The sequence below is a fragment of the Crinia signifera genome, chromosome 1, assembly GCF_055691185.1.
Source record: "Crinia signifera chromosome 1, ASM5569118v1, whole genome shotgun sequence".
Classification (NCBI taxonomy): domain Eukaryota; kingdom Metazoa; phylum Chordata; class Amphibia; order Anura; family Myobatrachidae; genus Crinia; species Crinia signifera.
The window spans coordinates 367,135,406-367,150,820 of NC_139217.1; the positions used below are offsets into that span (position 1 = coordinate 367,135,406).

Sequence of the window (15,415 nt, forward strand, 5' to 3'; positions counted from 1 at the left end):
CAGAACATTCTGTCCCTCCTGGAGAGGGTCATGTTGAGAGGTACTGTATGCATTTATTTTGTTTTCCAGATCTCTCTATAGCAGATAGTCAGGGCTACATGAACCTCCTTCAGTGTCCCCTTCTTGCAGTCCCCCTAGCCCTCCACACCTCCACAACTTCTTACCTTTTATTAAGCAATGGGCCCATTTTGTTTAACATTTTTATTAACAATATTGGGATGAGGTTACTCAGCAATGTATCCATCTTTGCGGACGATACAAAACTGAGCAGAGTTATTAAATCTTCAGAAGATGTCACCACGCTTCAAAATGATCTTGACAATCTACTGTAGATGAGTGGGCAAAAAAGTGGAAGATGAGGTTCAATGTGAACAAATGCAAGGTCATGCACCTTGGGAGACATAACCAGTGTGCTAGTTATAACCTTAGCGGGGATGAATTGGGTAAATCAGTACTCGAAAAGGATCTAGGAGTCCAAATAGACAACAAACTGGGGTGTAGTGCTCAATATAATATAGCAACAAAAAAGGCCAACAAAATTCTCGCATGTATTAAAAGGGGCATGGAAACCAGGGACTCAAATGTAATTATGCCTCTGTACAAGTCATTGGTTAGACCGCACCTCGAATACACAGTGCAGTTCTGGACCCCAAATGACATAAAAATGACATCATAGAATTAGAAAAAATCCAAAGAAGAACAAAGCTTGTTAGGGGAATGGAGAATTTAAGCTATGAGGAAAGATTAAACAATTTGGCACTATTTACACTAGAGAAAAGATGTTTAAGGGGGGATGTTTAAGGAATCTAGGATGCTCAACATGTATAAATATATTATGGGCCAAAAAAAGGAACTGTCAAACACCCTTTTTTCTACTAGAAAGGAATCTAGGACGCGAGGCCACGAGTTTAGATTAGAAGAAAAAGATTTTGTTCATCTAGAAGAAAAAATTTCTTTACAGTCAGAGCAGTCAAACTTCGGAACTCTCTTCCTGGAGAAGTGGTGTCGGCAGACACTATAAATACATTTAAAATAAGGTTGGAAAAACATTTATTGGTTAAAAACATCCATGGGTACGAATAAGTAACATAATCTGTCTTTAAAATATCAGAACATACTATACAACAAGGGATAAGCTACTATAAACATAGATTGAACTAGATGGACACAAGTCTTTATTCAGCCTCACCTCTTATGTAACTATGTAACTATGTAATGTTGGCTACAACATATGCTGCTGTATCAGGCTGGGAGCGGGGTGCATACTGTGCCGTTTGGCACTTTTCCAGCCTATCACAGTCTTTACATTTTAAGAAACTTGTGGCTGCTTTAAATGTTTTGCAAATACACTGAATTAGGGACTTCATAGATAACACAATCTGCTTTCCAAGTGACATAGGGCCAGATGTACTAAGCTTGAAAATGTATATAATGGAGAGTGATAAACCACCAGCCAATCAATTCCTAACTATCATGTTACAGGCTGGATTTAAAAAATGACAGTTGGGAGCTGACTGGTTGGTGGTTATCACTCTCCATTTTATCACTTTTCTAGGCTGAGTACATCCCACCAAGAAACCTGATTGTCATGTTTGACACAGCATAGTATTCTCTCAGGACATATTATACTGTATTATGAAATGTAAGGAATAATAAAAATAATCCATTTCATGTATTTTTAATAATATTTGCTGAAATTGTTGCTGGATCATATCTTTAGATGAAAATAAAATATGCATATAAATTATACCTCATGTTGGTGTGAACTTTTACCTCCAAAGAGTGCACTTTGAAACAATAAGTTTCTAATGTATAATTATTATTGTTGTTAGTATTATTGTTGCTACCATCAGGGCCGCCGGATTAAGGGAGGGGCAGCATCCTTAGGGCCCCCACATTCTCAAAGACCATGCCACTGGAACTTCCCTGCTGCGGCAGCCAGCGTGCCCAGCCAGCGACTGAGCAGCAGGCTGCTGCTTTACATATTATTGGACAGCTGAGCCGCTTGGCTGCCCTGTTCCGCTATATGGTGGCTAAGCTGTCAGTCAGTGCAGATGGGAGCCAGGAGCATAGGCATCTCATCTCCTGGCTCCCTCTGCACAGACTGACAGCTGAGCTGCCTTTTAGCAGGTTGGAGTAGCCGATAGTATGTAAAGCAGCATCCTGCCGCTCGGTCAGTGTTTGGGCGCGCAGGCTGCCGCTGCAGGAAAACTCTGGCGGGGCACTAAAGGGGGGTGGGGGCTTTGCCAGTAATATGACTTGTGTGGGTCCCCACAAAGTTGTGCCCCTGGGCCCCCACCAGTCCCCATGTGGGTCTGATTACCATTATTTTTGTTCCATGATATTCTTGTTCCTTTTTACATTCTACTGTACCTCCTAAAATGACACCACTGTAATTAAGCTGACATTAAGTAAAGTGTTATTACTGCAGCCGAGTTTGAAATGTTTTAAAGAAAATGTAGAAGAGCGGAAAAATCGGAAATCACTATGTACCATAATTATGAAGATTTTTTTGTTGTTTATGTACCGCAAAAACGAAAATCATTGGTAAACAATATTTTCCTATAATAAATAGAACTGAATTTTATCTACTGTATTCTGAATGAACCAATTTTGAAAAGAAAAGTTTTTGACAGTAAAACAGGAAATGGTTTTATAGTGCAGAAACAGACGTATTCGTTGCTGTTTAGTGAAGGTTACATATGGTGCTTTATCATTTCTTATAAATAATCACAGAAAACTTTAAATTAATCCATTTATGAAATATGCAATTCTTTTTCATTTAAATACACAACTGCGATAATTTAAGTCAGCATATAATAATGTCTTCTGACAGTCACTTTATTATTCCGCTGTTAAAGTCGAATCCATATCGCCCCAGGGACTCATTGTCTTTTTAGAACCACTGAGAAAAAAACACATTTTATTGCCAAGAAATTTAAAGTAGTGTTTTTATGTCTTAGAAATGAATTTGTGCCCTTCACCTCTTAGTGGTTTACAATTTATTACGGCATAAAATGTTCTCTATGGAAACATTTTCTTCTTTTTATCTGTTGTTGTTTGCTGAGCTTTATATTTCTTTCTTGTTTTACATACAGGAAGTAGAAATCAGTTGTTGGATCCAGTTTAGTGATGGTACAGTGACTCCTTTGGATGTTTACGAACCTAAGGACTTCTCATTAAGTGTGACATCTTTGGATGAGAAGGTTTTTTCTGTTTCTCAAGACTCCAAATCCAAGTGGCCAGTTTTTTCAGCCATTGCCGAAGGGCAAGGAGCACTGGTCAAAGTGGAACTCCTGATAAGTGAGTTATGTCAGAAGTCTAAACGAAAGAGCATTCTTACAGTAGGCTTTGGCCATATTAAAGTAAAAATGAATCAGAACAATGGAAATGAGAGTAGGTTCTTCAATAGCAGGGATCGCTTTGATAATCATTACACTGGTAGAAGGCAGAAGACCCTGCTAGAAAAAGTAAGGCCAGATGGTGTTTCATTTGGTACCCCATCTATGGAGGGAGACATCCACGTCATGAACAGAGCTACTACTGACAAAGCCCAGATAAGCAAGAATAGAGAGCGAGAGAGTCTTTTAGATGACGATGGTCATCTTCCGAACATGCCCATGGATTTCACAAGTTTTCCTTCACAGGTTGACCTACCAAGTAGTAATGGAGATGTGGAAGAAAATGATCATGCACAAAACACAAGAGGCCTAAGTGACTTGGAAATTGGGATGTATGCCTTATTAGGTGTCTTTTGTCTGGCCATACTTGTCTTCCTTATAAATTGTGTGACATTTGCATTAAAGTATAGGCACAAACATGTCCCCGTGGATGAGCAAGAAACCATGACACATTCACATGACTGGGTTGGACTTACAAATCGCACAGAAACTTTGGAAAATAACATTAACTTTCCTTTGCAGCAAGAAGAATGCATAACAGCTATAGACAGGGGAGTGAAAATTGCAGAAAGCAAATACTTAATCACTTCAAACCCTACTAAAACTGTTAATGGGCAGGTATATAGATCTGCAGAGACAGCCTTCAATGAAGGGAAAGAACAGAGGGGGGAACCTGCTACCTCACCCACCTCCAAAAGGAAACGTGTAAAATTTACCACTTTTACAAATATTCCCATTGATGATGGTTGCCCTAACATCAACTCCATTTTATTGAACAATGAAGAAGATATAAAGTGGGTTTGCCAAGACATAGACATGGCAGAATGCAAAGAACTCAGAAACTATATGGAAAGGTTACACGAAAATGTGTAAACTGAAATCGGAACATCTTCTGCTAAAAGGTGTTTAGCCATCCTCACCACGACGTAGGCTACTTTCTTTAACAAATATTTTGCTCCACGTATAGCATCTATTAAGAAAGATGGAATGACTAATAAATGCACAAAATGGAACATTTTTATACAGACTATTACAGGGTATAGTAAAAATATAATGCAAAAATCTGGGTAAAATACAATTGTATGTATTGTATGTAATGTCACATGAAGTGCATATCTTGAAAGTAACAATAATTACAAGGGGAACCCTTTTATTTCACTTTAATTCATACTACCAAAGGAAAATGTAGTCTTATTTATGCAGAGTCAACTAAATTTCCAGTTTTTTTACTACAGTATTTTACATTTTCCTTTGCTAAAGGATAGCTGTACACAAGTGATATAGTTCAGCTAACCAATATTTATGAGAATTCAGATCAATAGAACCTAGGGCTGAGTTATGAGGAACATCCTACATATGCTGTTAGTATGAGACAGGGACATTTAATAGTCCATTCTTTTAAAATCCTTAGTTATGCAATAAAGGGATGGCTTGTACTCTTGTTGCCTTTCTACCATTGAAGTCTTTTTTTTTTTCTTCTTTTAGATCAATTAATAAACCATAGTTGCAGACTGTCTGGTTGTCCCTTCCAGGAGAGGGCAGTTGGGTTGGCATAGCAGGGGGCAGGAGGCTGTAGGTAGTGTGGTTTTTGCGGTCAAGGAACTGTGGCCATGCACTTGTTATAAAGTGCAGAGATTTTCATCATTGCAGAGCAGTGAATGTGGCTACGATCACATGGTTCTGTGCAAATTGCCTCGTCTTAGTAGCAGGCAGAAGACAGCTGTGGGTGACTAGATTTTTTGGGAGCCTCCTGACTGTTCCAGCAAACTTAGCAAGTATGTAATGAACCCTTCATTTGGATTTATGTTAGACAGTGACATCCAATAGTACACTTAACTTCTGTACAGAGATATTGCAGAGATTTTCTTTCATTTCTGGATTTATAATTTTTTCCAAAACTCAAATCATCTTGTCAATCTCATAGTTCCTTCCTTTGTATCTGCATTAAATGATTTGAAAAAAAGTTTTGACATGGACGGTGATAGATCATATAATATAGCTCTGAACATTATTGTTATTATTATTATTATTATTGCTACAACTACAACAAATAAATATTGATATGTAATTAGCTCCAGCATGCTCCTGAGAATTGTATGATTGATAGTTATAACCAGATTATCAAATATTATAATCAGTACTGAATATTTTAGGATCTGCATCTTGGCAAAGGCAATGACCTGTCCAATAATGTGATTAAGTGAAGACACATTTCATTGTGAAAGGAAGAGGTTTGATTTGGTGGTTGTGCAGAAAGCATAGGAGTAGAAGTACTCTCAGACTCAAACAGCGTGGTCTATTTATCACTCAATATTTGAGGCATATCCATGAAAACACCCATTTTTGGGGGCCACGCCTGAATGTGTGAAGGAGGTACTGCTGCATATATAATCTGTAGTTCAGCCGCAGGCTACAGGAACTACATTCTGCAAAAATTACCGGTAGATAGTACCTCTGGAACCCTTCCTGGCAATCACTGCAGCAGGAATATCACTTGCTGTACCTTTTTTGACATCTGGTGCTGGTGTGATTCTATGCAGGCAAGGGGGAGTGTCTTTACATCCTGCCCCCTCATTTTCATCATATTGTGGGTCCTGGAGATGATGGCTGCCCCCCATGACTGTGGTGTCTGCAGTGCTGTCTCCTACACTGTGACAGGAGCCACGTGCTGCATGTAACATTACAGTGCAGCACCGAACTGCTGTTACTGATCATGAAACAACATTTTGGTGTTAGCCCTCATTGGGTGACAACCATGAGCGGGCCGTGGTGATGTCACTCACTGCACAGCATAGAATGTGCAGTAGCACTCAGGAGACACAAAGGAGAAGAAAAGGGACTGCTTGTCCCTACAATGTGACTACCACATTGCCCCTATCCCCGTATGTTTGCTGATAAATAACTGAAAAGTATATTTTGTTTTTGCTGCTAATAGCAGTAATAAGAAGGGACAATGATTGGCTCTAGAATCTGATAATTGATACATACAGTATGCCCCTGACAGTTTTGCAATAGATAGAGCAGGGCCCCTAAAATTAATAACAGGAAGTATCTGTCAAATTTATGGAGGAATATTGTAGTGTCAAACAAACCTTTTAATAAAAAGTTCATAATGTACACCCAGCTTGTTAGAAATTCTTGTCTATTTATTTAAAGTTTGTCATTCTAATTGGAGACCACCATGCTTGGTTTAATATTGTAAATGTCTATATGTAAATTAAAACAAAGGCAGTAGTGCTGCCAGAATTATCAAAACAATGGCTGCAGTGGGCATTTTTTGGTAGTTCTGCAAATGTGCAGTAGAGTCTGAGTCCTCCAGGGCTCAGACTCTACTTGGCTGTGTGCTAGAGCTGCAGCTGCAAAAACTCATCCCCTTTTAACAACTATAGGTTAGGGAATACTTGCCTACCTGACCCTCTCCATGAGGGAGCTGCAGTTTGGCGGGACAGTACGGTGATTACTCTGCCTGACGGGAACACTACGCTGACTACGCAGGGCTGCTGCAGGGACACTGTGCTAACTACGCAGGGCTGCCCTGGAATGGTGAACAACTAGTTTATCGCGCTCGCTCACATGAAGCTTTTGCACATAAATGCGCATGCACAGATGCTAAACATTGCTTCCCTGTGCGAACGCGTGGGGCAGCGAACCAACCATTATAACCCCCATATGTTCTATATAGTTTATGGACATACAGGTAGCATACCTTACTCTATATGTCTTTCAATTTTGAATATTATACACAACACAGAATCAGATAAAAGCTGTACTTAGTGCAATAGAGACACAAGGTTGCAAATTTATTGTGCAGTTTCACGGCGGCAGTTACGTAATCAGCTTAGTGTCTCTGTCAGAATCAGCGTAGGGTTCCACGACGAGCGTAGTTAGCATAGTCAGCATCCCAGTCAGAATCAGCGTAGTGTTCCCTCGGCCCCTGTCAAAATCAGCGTAGTGTCAGTGTTACGCAGCTAGTGTGTAGTCAGCATAGCGTGGCGAGCGGACACATATTACTTGTATGTGTATTCCGTGTCCCCATGCGGGGCTCGCTGTGCTCGCCATGCTTCAGACTCGTTTTACGCGTCCCCTCGAGGGGCCTGATGCACTCGCCACGCTTCAGGCTCGTGGCTCGCTGTGCTCGCCACACTTTATAAAAACAACTCCACGCCGACGTGAATAGTCGGGGGTATGAATAGGTCGGGAGGAGGCGTAATGCGTCCCCATGCGGGGCTTTCGGGCGCTCGCCGCGCTTCGGTATGGAGGGGATACTGGGGGTTGAAAAGGAAGCATTTGCCAGTATGTAACATGGAGCACAGGCAAATGCATCCTTTACTGTGCGTAAGACGCACTTGCGCCTGCACCCCCCTTTGTGCATGAGACTCACGTGCTACTGAACCCCTAACCCCGTCTCCCTGAAGCAGACACGGGCAGGGTTGCCGTACCTGCTGCAAGAATTACCGAGACGCACAAGCGGCTGAGACGCTCATGCTTCTCAGGCAGATGGAGCGCCTCTCCGCCGGCGCCCGCATGATCTCCTCTCCACCGGCATCTGCCAGCGCAGGGGATCTGGCGGTTACCGTCGCTGTGTGAGAGGCGCTCACTAGGCTTGCCAGGGATGCCAGGGACAGAGCTGCAGTTCGTGGGGACAGTACGGTGACTACGCTGCCTGACGAGAACACTACGCTGACTACGCAGGGCTGCCGCAGGGACACTATGCTGACTACGCAGGGCTGCCGCAGGGACAGTACAGTGACTACACTAGGCAGCTGTTGGGCTACGCTGACAAAGTAGCTTAGCCTACACTGTGTCTGCAGCCGTGAAACTACACAAGTACCAATTTATTTGCACAGAAATTGCATTTGCACATGTACAGTCACAGATTAAGCACAATTGAAAGAGGAAAGCTTTGGCTACAGTATTTGCATCAGAGACTTGTACAAATATCACAAATCACATTGATCTGTATTGATCTGCATACACTAGCAATACAGCTATGCAGTGGCGGCTCTTACCAGTGTGGAGGAGGGGGGCTGCCACCCCCCCATACTCCTCTGCCGTCCCTGGCCACCGCCGTGCTCCCCGGCCGCCAGGCTCCAGAGTCCACTGCACAGGGCCAGCGCATGAGCAGTAACATTGTACATACTGCGCATGTGCTGGCCCAAGCCTCCGGGGGCTGCATTTGCCCCCAGAGGCTTGATCGTGTTCCCGGATCCAGCGCATGCGCAGTATTGGCCGTGGTACTGCGCATGCACAGAACCTAATTTGGGGGCTGCTGCACAGAGAGAGGCATCCTGGAGGGAGGGAACACCTCCCAATGGGACTGTCTTGAGTGACTGGCAGATCAGACTTCCAATAGTAAGTCACTTTCAGTCACAGTGAAGCCAGTGCAGTCTCGCAGACTGCATCTGGCTTCACTTTAGGCACAGACAGTGGCGGATTTTACCTGGGGGGGCTGCAGCCCTGCAGCCCATAGGTAAAAACCGCCACTGCAGCTATGTCACTTCCAGTATTTGTGCATATTCTGCGCAATGCACATATTCAGTGAAAACCACTCAGTGCGGCAAAGCCCATCGGACCTGGGGTGGCAAGAGGGGCTATTTGGCATCACTTCAGCAACATTGTACGAGTACAGTATCTGTATATGAATGTTATTTTTACATATGATCATTACAAATGTTTAATATTTTTTATTAGGTAATGTAAAATAAAAACAGTCAATGAGAAATAAAATATCAGAAATATGAAAATGTAAAAATGAACTTTAAGCTACTGGTCTAGCAAGATCAAAAAGCTCACAAATTACAACCAGAACCATGAGCTCAAGCAATTAATAAACACAGTTATGAGACACAATTATTTCATGCGATTACGGTACTTGTGTAGTTTCACGTCCCCACCCGATATCGCATGCAATTTAGTACCTGTTCATAACCCCACTATCCACAAGAGCAGCGAGCCACCGAGCCCGAAGCGCGGCAAGCGCAGCGAGCCCCGCAAGGGGACACGGATTACTTGACATGTATTCACTGAGCCTGAAGTGTGGCGAGGGGCCGTGGAATACATGACAAGTAATCCGTGTCGATTGCGGACTTACATGTCAAGTAATCCATGTCCGCTCGCCACGCTTGGGGCTCGGCGGCTCGCTGCGCTCCCACACTATATAAAATCAACTCCATGCCATAGTGGATAGTGGGGTTATGAACAGGTACTAAATCGCATGCGATTTAGTGGCACCGTGAAACTACACAAGTACCGAGATTACTGTTGGTGACAAATGAATATAAAAATGAGTAACAAAATTTAAATTACTCAGACATTGTATTTAATAAATAATAACTGGCCAATATTTAACATTTTAATAACAAGGCCAATAATAGTATACAGTATGTTAATCATATTAATAAATGAAAGATATAGGCACAAATTATACCGCACACTTGTGGCAGTATAAAAGCTGCATTGTCCGAGTAACAATTTTTTTTTCCTCCTTATGATCCATTAAATGTAGAACTCCATTGTGGGGCACTCTTATGGTTTGTACCTTTTAACAATACACTTAAGATATTGTGATCATAATATAGGGGGTTATTTTGGTTCACTCTTTCTGACAAATTCCTTCTTAGATGGACAAAACCATGTGCACTGCAGGTGGGGCAGATGTTACTTGTGCAGAGAGAATTAGATTTGGGTGGTGTTTTACTTCAAAGTAAGATCTATATTGCAGTGTAAAAATAAAGCAGTCAGTATTTACCCTGCACAGAAACAAAATAACTCACCCAAATCTAATTCTCTCTGCACATTTTACATCTGCCCACCTGCAGTGCACATGGTTTTGTCCATTTAAGAAGGGTTTTGTCAGAAAGAGTGAACTAGAATAAGGCCCATAATCACAATTTTTCAGAGTTGTCATTAGAGCACAGCAGAAAGTATATAATGACAAAATTTAAGTTATTTATGGTTAAAGATATTGCTTTAACAGTTTATTAATAATAACAATAAGATTGTTCTATACTAGTAATCCCACTTGAAGCAAATGCTTCGAAAGCTAGTAGATGTAGTTTCACTCACTGTTCCAGCAGATATTGTCCATTCTGCATAAACATAATTTACTAGAACTGCAAACAGTACTATTTTTCTGGAAAAATAGGTCCAGGAACTCCAGATCTGGGGGCGGATCAATTAAATAAAAAAGAATATATATATATATATATATATATATATATATATATATATATATATATTAAAGAGAGGGAGGGATAGATGTATATATTGTATTTAAAAACAAAGGCACTCACAGGTGACTTTAAAATAAAACTTATCTTATGGAAAGTACATTTTTAGTTCCTGATGATGTCATATTTAATTAGAGGTTCAGGAACTGAGTTCCTGCTGGTTCCTGCTGAAAAATAGCACTGACTGCAAATATAACAGGAATAGGCCATTTTTTTCTTATGATCACCTATTCTATGAGTTAAATATATGATTATTGAAATGCATTTCTCAAAATAATGTATATTCAATAAATAAATATCTACTGTGTTACATCTGGTACCCAATTAGAAGATTTGTATGCTAAAGTAATCCAAAATTATACCTAGATTGAACCTACAGTATGGTTTCTATGGGATCCGATATGATTTCCCGGCGGTCGGGATCCCGGCGGTCGGAATCCCGACACTGGAATCCCGACCGCCGAAATCCCGACAAGGGGGGGACATGGATCGCCCCCCCTTGCGGGCTCGCTGCGCTCGCCACGCAGCGGGCCCGGTGCCTCGCTACGCTCGGCACGCTAATTTATTCTCCCTCTATGGGTGTCGTGGACACCCACGGAGGGAGAAAGTTTCGGGATTTCGGCGGTCGGGATTCCAGTGTCGGGATTCCGACCGCCGGGATCCCGACCGCCGGGAAATTAACCGCATCCCGTTTCTATGAATAGATACTGGACATCTTAGAAAATCAGTATACAACAGTTAAATCCAACTTTTAGACAACATACAGTATACAGTATACAGTATAAAGGACTAGAAAGTGTGCACTTCTGTATTATCTGTATGTATCTAAAGATAATACAAAATTAAAAAATTATCGGTAGATACACCCAAATGTGTAGTGTACCTGACTTTTATACTGTATATAGTTTGATACTTGTTTCATAAATACTTTCCAATAAGTGTCACCTACAGTATCAAGAATCCGGAACTCCTCAAACCATTTGTTCTAGATTGCAAATGAAGGGATTCAGAAGCAAGAACTTGTCACTTTTAGTTGGCTATTACTGTATGTTTTGGGAACTAGAGACAAAAATACATACCGTACAATTAGGGCATATTTACACCTTTTACTTTAGATCATGGTTGCCTACACTCCTGCATTCTGCAGGAGACTCCCTCAAATAACAGTAATCTCCCTCTCTCCCTCATTAGTCTAGCAATCTCCCTCATTTCACCTAGCCCACATTATACTATACATGAGAGCTAGATAAATCTACATTGAATCATCAGCACCATTTCCCAGCACTTTAGCAAGTATAGTAGATCTTACTAACTGCTTTGGGGATCATCTACATTTGGATAGAAGTGATTTTACAAGATTCCTCTCAGATGTAGCAGTACACACCCACGCTTCTAGGTGCCACGTTTACAATCTCTTTTTGCAATCTCTCCATATATGGAACTAGACTCGCCCTTTGGGTGGAGCATGACACACCCCCTCAATAGGACACTGCGCAAAATTCTACTACCGACTTTAATCTCCCTGAAACTAGTTTTCAAATGTTGGCAAGTATGCTTTAGATGTGGATTACAATAAATATCAGAGGTAAAAAAAAAATGGTTGATTGCTACTAAATATATTTTCTTGAAACACTTACCTATGCAACAAAACAAAGGTGGTTTACATAGCTGGGGTATGATTAATTACCAATTAACATTTTAAATACTTTGCCAGCATTAGAGTGAATCATATGACATTTCACTTCTTATGCATACTCCTGTTGTTATGTAAATAATTAAAGACAAGAGAAACTAGAGTCTTACCCGAGAGATCTTGGTTCTTCTACTGTCTGAATGAGTCTCTATGCACTATACTGCATAGTGGATACTGCATACAATGGCAGATTGGGTGGGCGAAGGACCAGTAGAAGGGATTCTGCTTTTGTCAATCACGGCAAGTGGATGATCTTGTTACCAATGAATATTGCAGGCAATCCTCACTGTTTAAGGCATTTGGCCAGATGCACTCAGCTTCAAAAGCAATAATATGGAGAATGATAAACAACCAGCCAATATGCTCCTAACTTCCATGTCTCAGACTGTGTTTGAAAAATGTCAGGCAGGAGCTGATTGGTTGGTTTATTTATCACTCTTCATTTTTTGGCTTTTGAAACTTAGTGCATCTGGCCCAAAATATACTGTTTAGCTTCTAATGTATTATTATTTTGTCCTAATAATAAATTAATTAAATAACAGCACCCAAAATGTATTGATTAATTGTTTGGCTGTAATTTTTAGCTTATTTAGTGCACAGAAAAAGTATTATTAGTCTACACTTACTAGAATCAGTTAGTTAATAGACTTTATGAATGAAAGCCTAAATGAAAGAACAATGTTGATTGAACTAATATAAAGGGCCAAATGTAATAAGGTGTGAGAATCAGAAAGTGAGAGATTTCTGGAGAGATTTCTCAATTTTTTGAAAGCGGCAATCACTGGATTTTCAGTGTAAATGATTGCCGCTTTATCAAAATGTGAAAACTCTCCCAAAATCTCGCACTTTCTGATTCTCACACCTTATTACATTTGGACCAAAGTTTTGAAATAATTTGAGTAACCTACAGTAAATAAGAGGAATGGTACATAAATACTGTAGCACACTTGGCACTCTCACTGCACTTGTAATTAATCGCATTTTCTCATTCAGTTATTTTAATTTGGCATTAAAATAATCCTACTTGAAAAATGTCTAAATATAATTAACTTTTTATTAATTTTGAATTTTTATTTTATGTTTACAGTTGATAATTTGTAGTGGATAAGAATATGTGCCATTAAAGTACACAAGCAGCAAAATCAGCAAGTAATAATAATAATAATAATACATTAAAAAAAAACTTTTATGTTCATGTTTAGCTTTTGTTCTTTTTTTTCTTTAGTATATTTCCCAGTATATTGTTGCTTGGCAACCTTTTACCATATAGCATAATACAGTACGGAACTCCTTTTCTATCATGGTAGGCAGGAAGGGTGGAAAACCAATGCAGTTTAGAAGTTTTATTAGATAATACTGTCCTTTATTCAAAGACCAAATACATTGCTATTCAGATTTTCAAGGTTTCATACATATTAACTCGAAACAAGATAACCATAACGTAACATTTGCAACATTTGTGTTCTTATTTTGTTAACTGTTGTATGAATGCTACATTTGTTTTAACTGCGATCTGTGCCAACGAAAACTTTGTCATAGACTACACGGTATGTGGTCCAGATATCCAATTATTTTGAAGTGATTTTTCATCACGATCATTTGATTCAACTAGGGCTCTTAATAAAGTGTATATTGGTAAATATGTTATTTATATGCATTGGTGGTTTTTATTTGCTTATTTCATTTTCCAATGTCCTGTCGTTTTCCATTTATCTGACTTGATCCACTGTAAAATATAGAAAGTGTTGTAGATTGTAAATATTATAATATATATTTATATTATATTGCCTGTAAATAAAGTTTGCTTTCTGTTCTCTGATTTCTTTCAGTTCAAAGTATTAATTTACTGAAATTTTGTTGAAATACTTTGCAATTTGTGCAAGATGTAAATCAGTACTTCACTATTCCCTCTAAACATAGGACTGAAGTCAAAATGACAGGCTTCTAAGTTGAGTGAGACTTGATGGAAATTTAAGTTAGAAATATAATGCCAATTTCAAGATTTGCATTTATTTTTTCCTTAACACTTTGAGTGTCAACATCTTTGTGAGAGATATTCAAAATAATAAAAATGCCAGCGTTGCTCACATTTGTTATATAAATTCAAATAAAAAAGTTGTGTAAGAAAAGATTATATATCCTATAGAAGGTAAACATTACAGGTCATTATGATGAATGAAAATGTTTGCGTAGCAATTTTCACACCTATTTTGAAAAATTCCCTTGGCACTAAGGGTTAAAGTATTTCTCACCCATGTAGCAAATTTGAATTGCTCTTTTAATCTCTCTCACTACCTAGTTGCAGTGGTATTGAGCTGGTTTGCAACAGTAACATATATAAGCTCTTAGCTCCTTCTCTGTCATTATCCAAACCCAGCCTGTCACATGGCAGTTGGGAGTTGATTGGCTGGTACTTTATCTCTCTCCAATGTATCACTTATGGGTGCTGCACATGACAAAACCATGCTTCACTGCAGGTGGGGCAAATGTAACATGTGCAGAGAGAGTTCTATTTGGGGGGGGGGGGGTTATATTGTTTCTTTGCAGGGTAAATACTGGATGCTTTATTCTTATGCCTGGTTCACACCAGAACGATCCTTATTGTTAGTAGATCGTTTGCAGATTGTGCAATGGACGCACGATCTGTTGGAGCACACAATCTGCTAACGATCTGCTAACGATCCGATCCCAATACGATCTGAGTCTGTATCCAGTTGAATGGATCTTTTACAGATCCTACCTGCAGCAGGTAGGATCTGTAAAACAACCAAACGACAGCGACAGCGCATCAGATTGGAATCAAATTGGATCGGAATTGGATCTAAACATGCAAAAACAATGAAACAAGTTGATCCTAAAATTCACAGTGGTAATAAAATAGTGATAAAATGAACATAGGCTCCTTCATGCCTTGAAACTAAATAGGATTGGAGGTTTACCAGATTCCTGTAGAGAGATCTTATTCTCTTTCAATTATCCCTGTTACTCCGGATAAAACAGGTCTCCAGTTGATCATCCACAGAGTACTGGAACACTCCTTTCCTAGGTGGCCAAATTCCAGACTTCGGCAGAAGTCTGGAATTTGATCAAAA

The 15,415-nt window shown here is 39.9% G+C and overlaps 1 protein-coding gene across 1 annotated transcript in view; it reads left to right on the forward strand.

Moving 5' to 3' along the window:
* The window catches only part of TMEM132D (transmembrane protein 132D), a 779,160-nt gene extending 768,136 nt beyond the window's left edge, over positions 1–11,024 (forward strand). Inside the window, exon 9 of the mRNA XM_083150539.1 lies at positions 3,099–11,024. Within this exon, the coding sequence (XP_083006665.1) occupies positions 3,099–4,274 (1,176 nt within the window). The 3' untranslated portion in view covers positions 4,275–11,024. The remainder of the gene's footprint in view (positions 1–3,098) is intronic.
* The last annotated feature ends 4,391 nt before the right edge of the window (positions 11,025–15,415 follow it).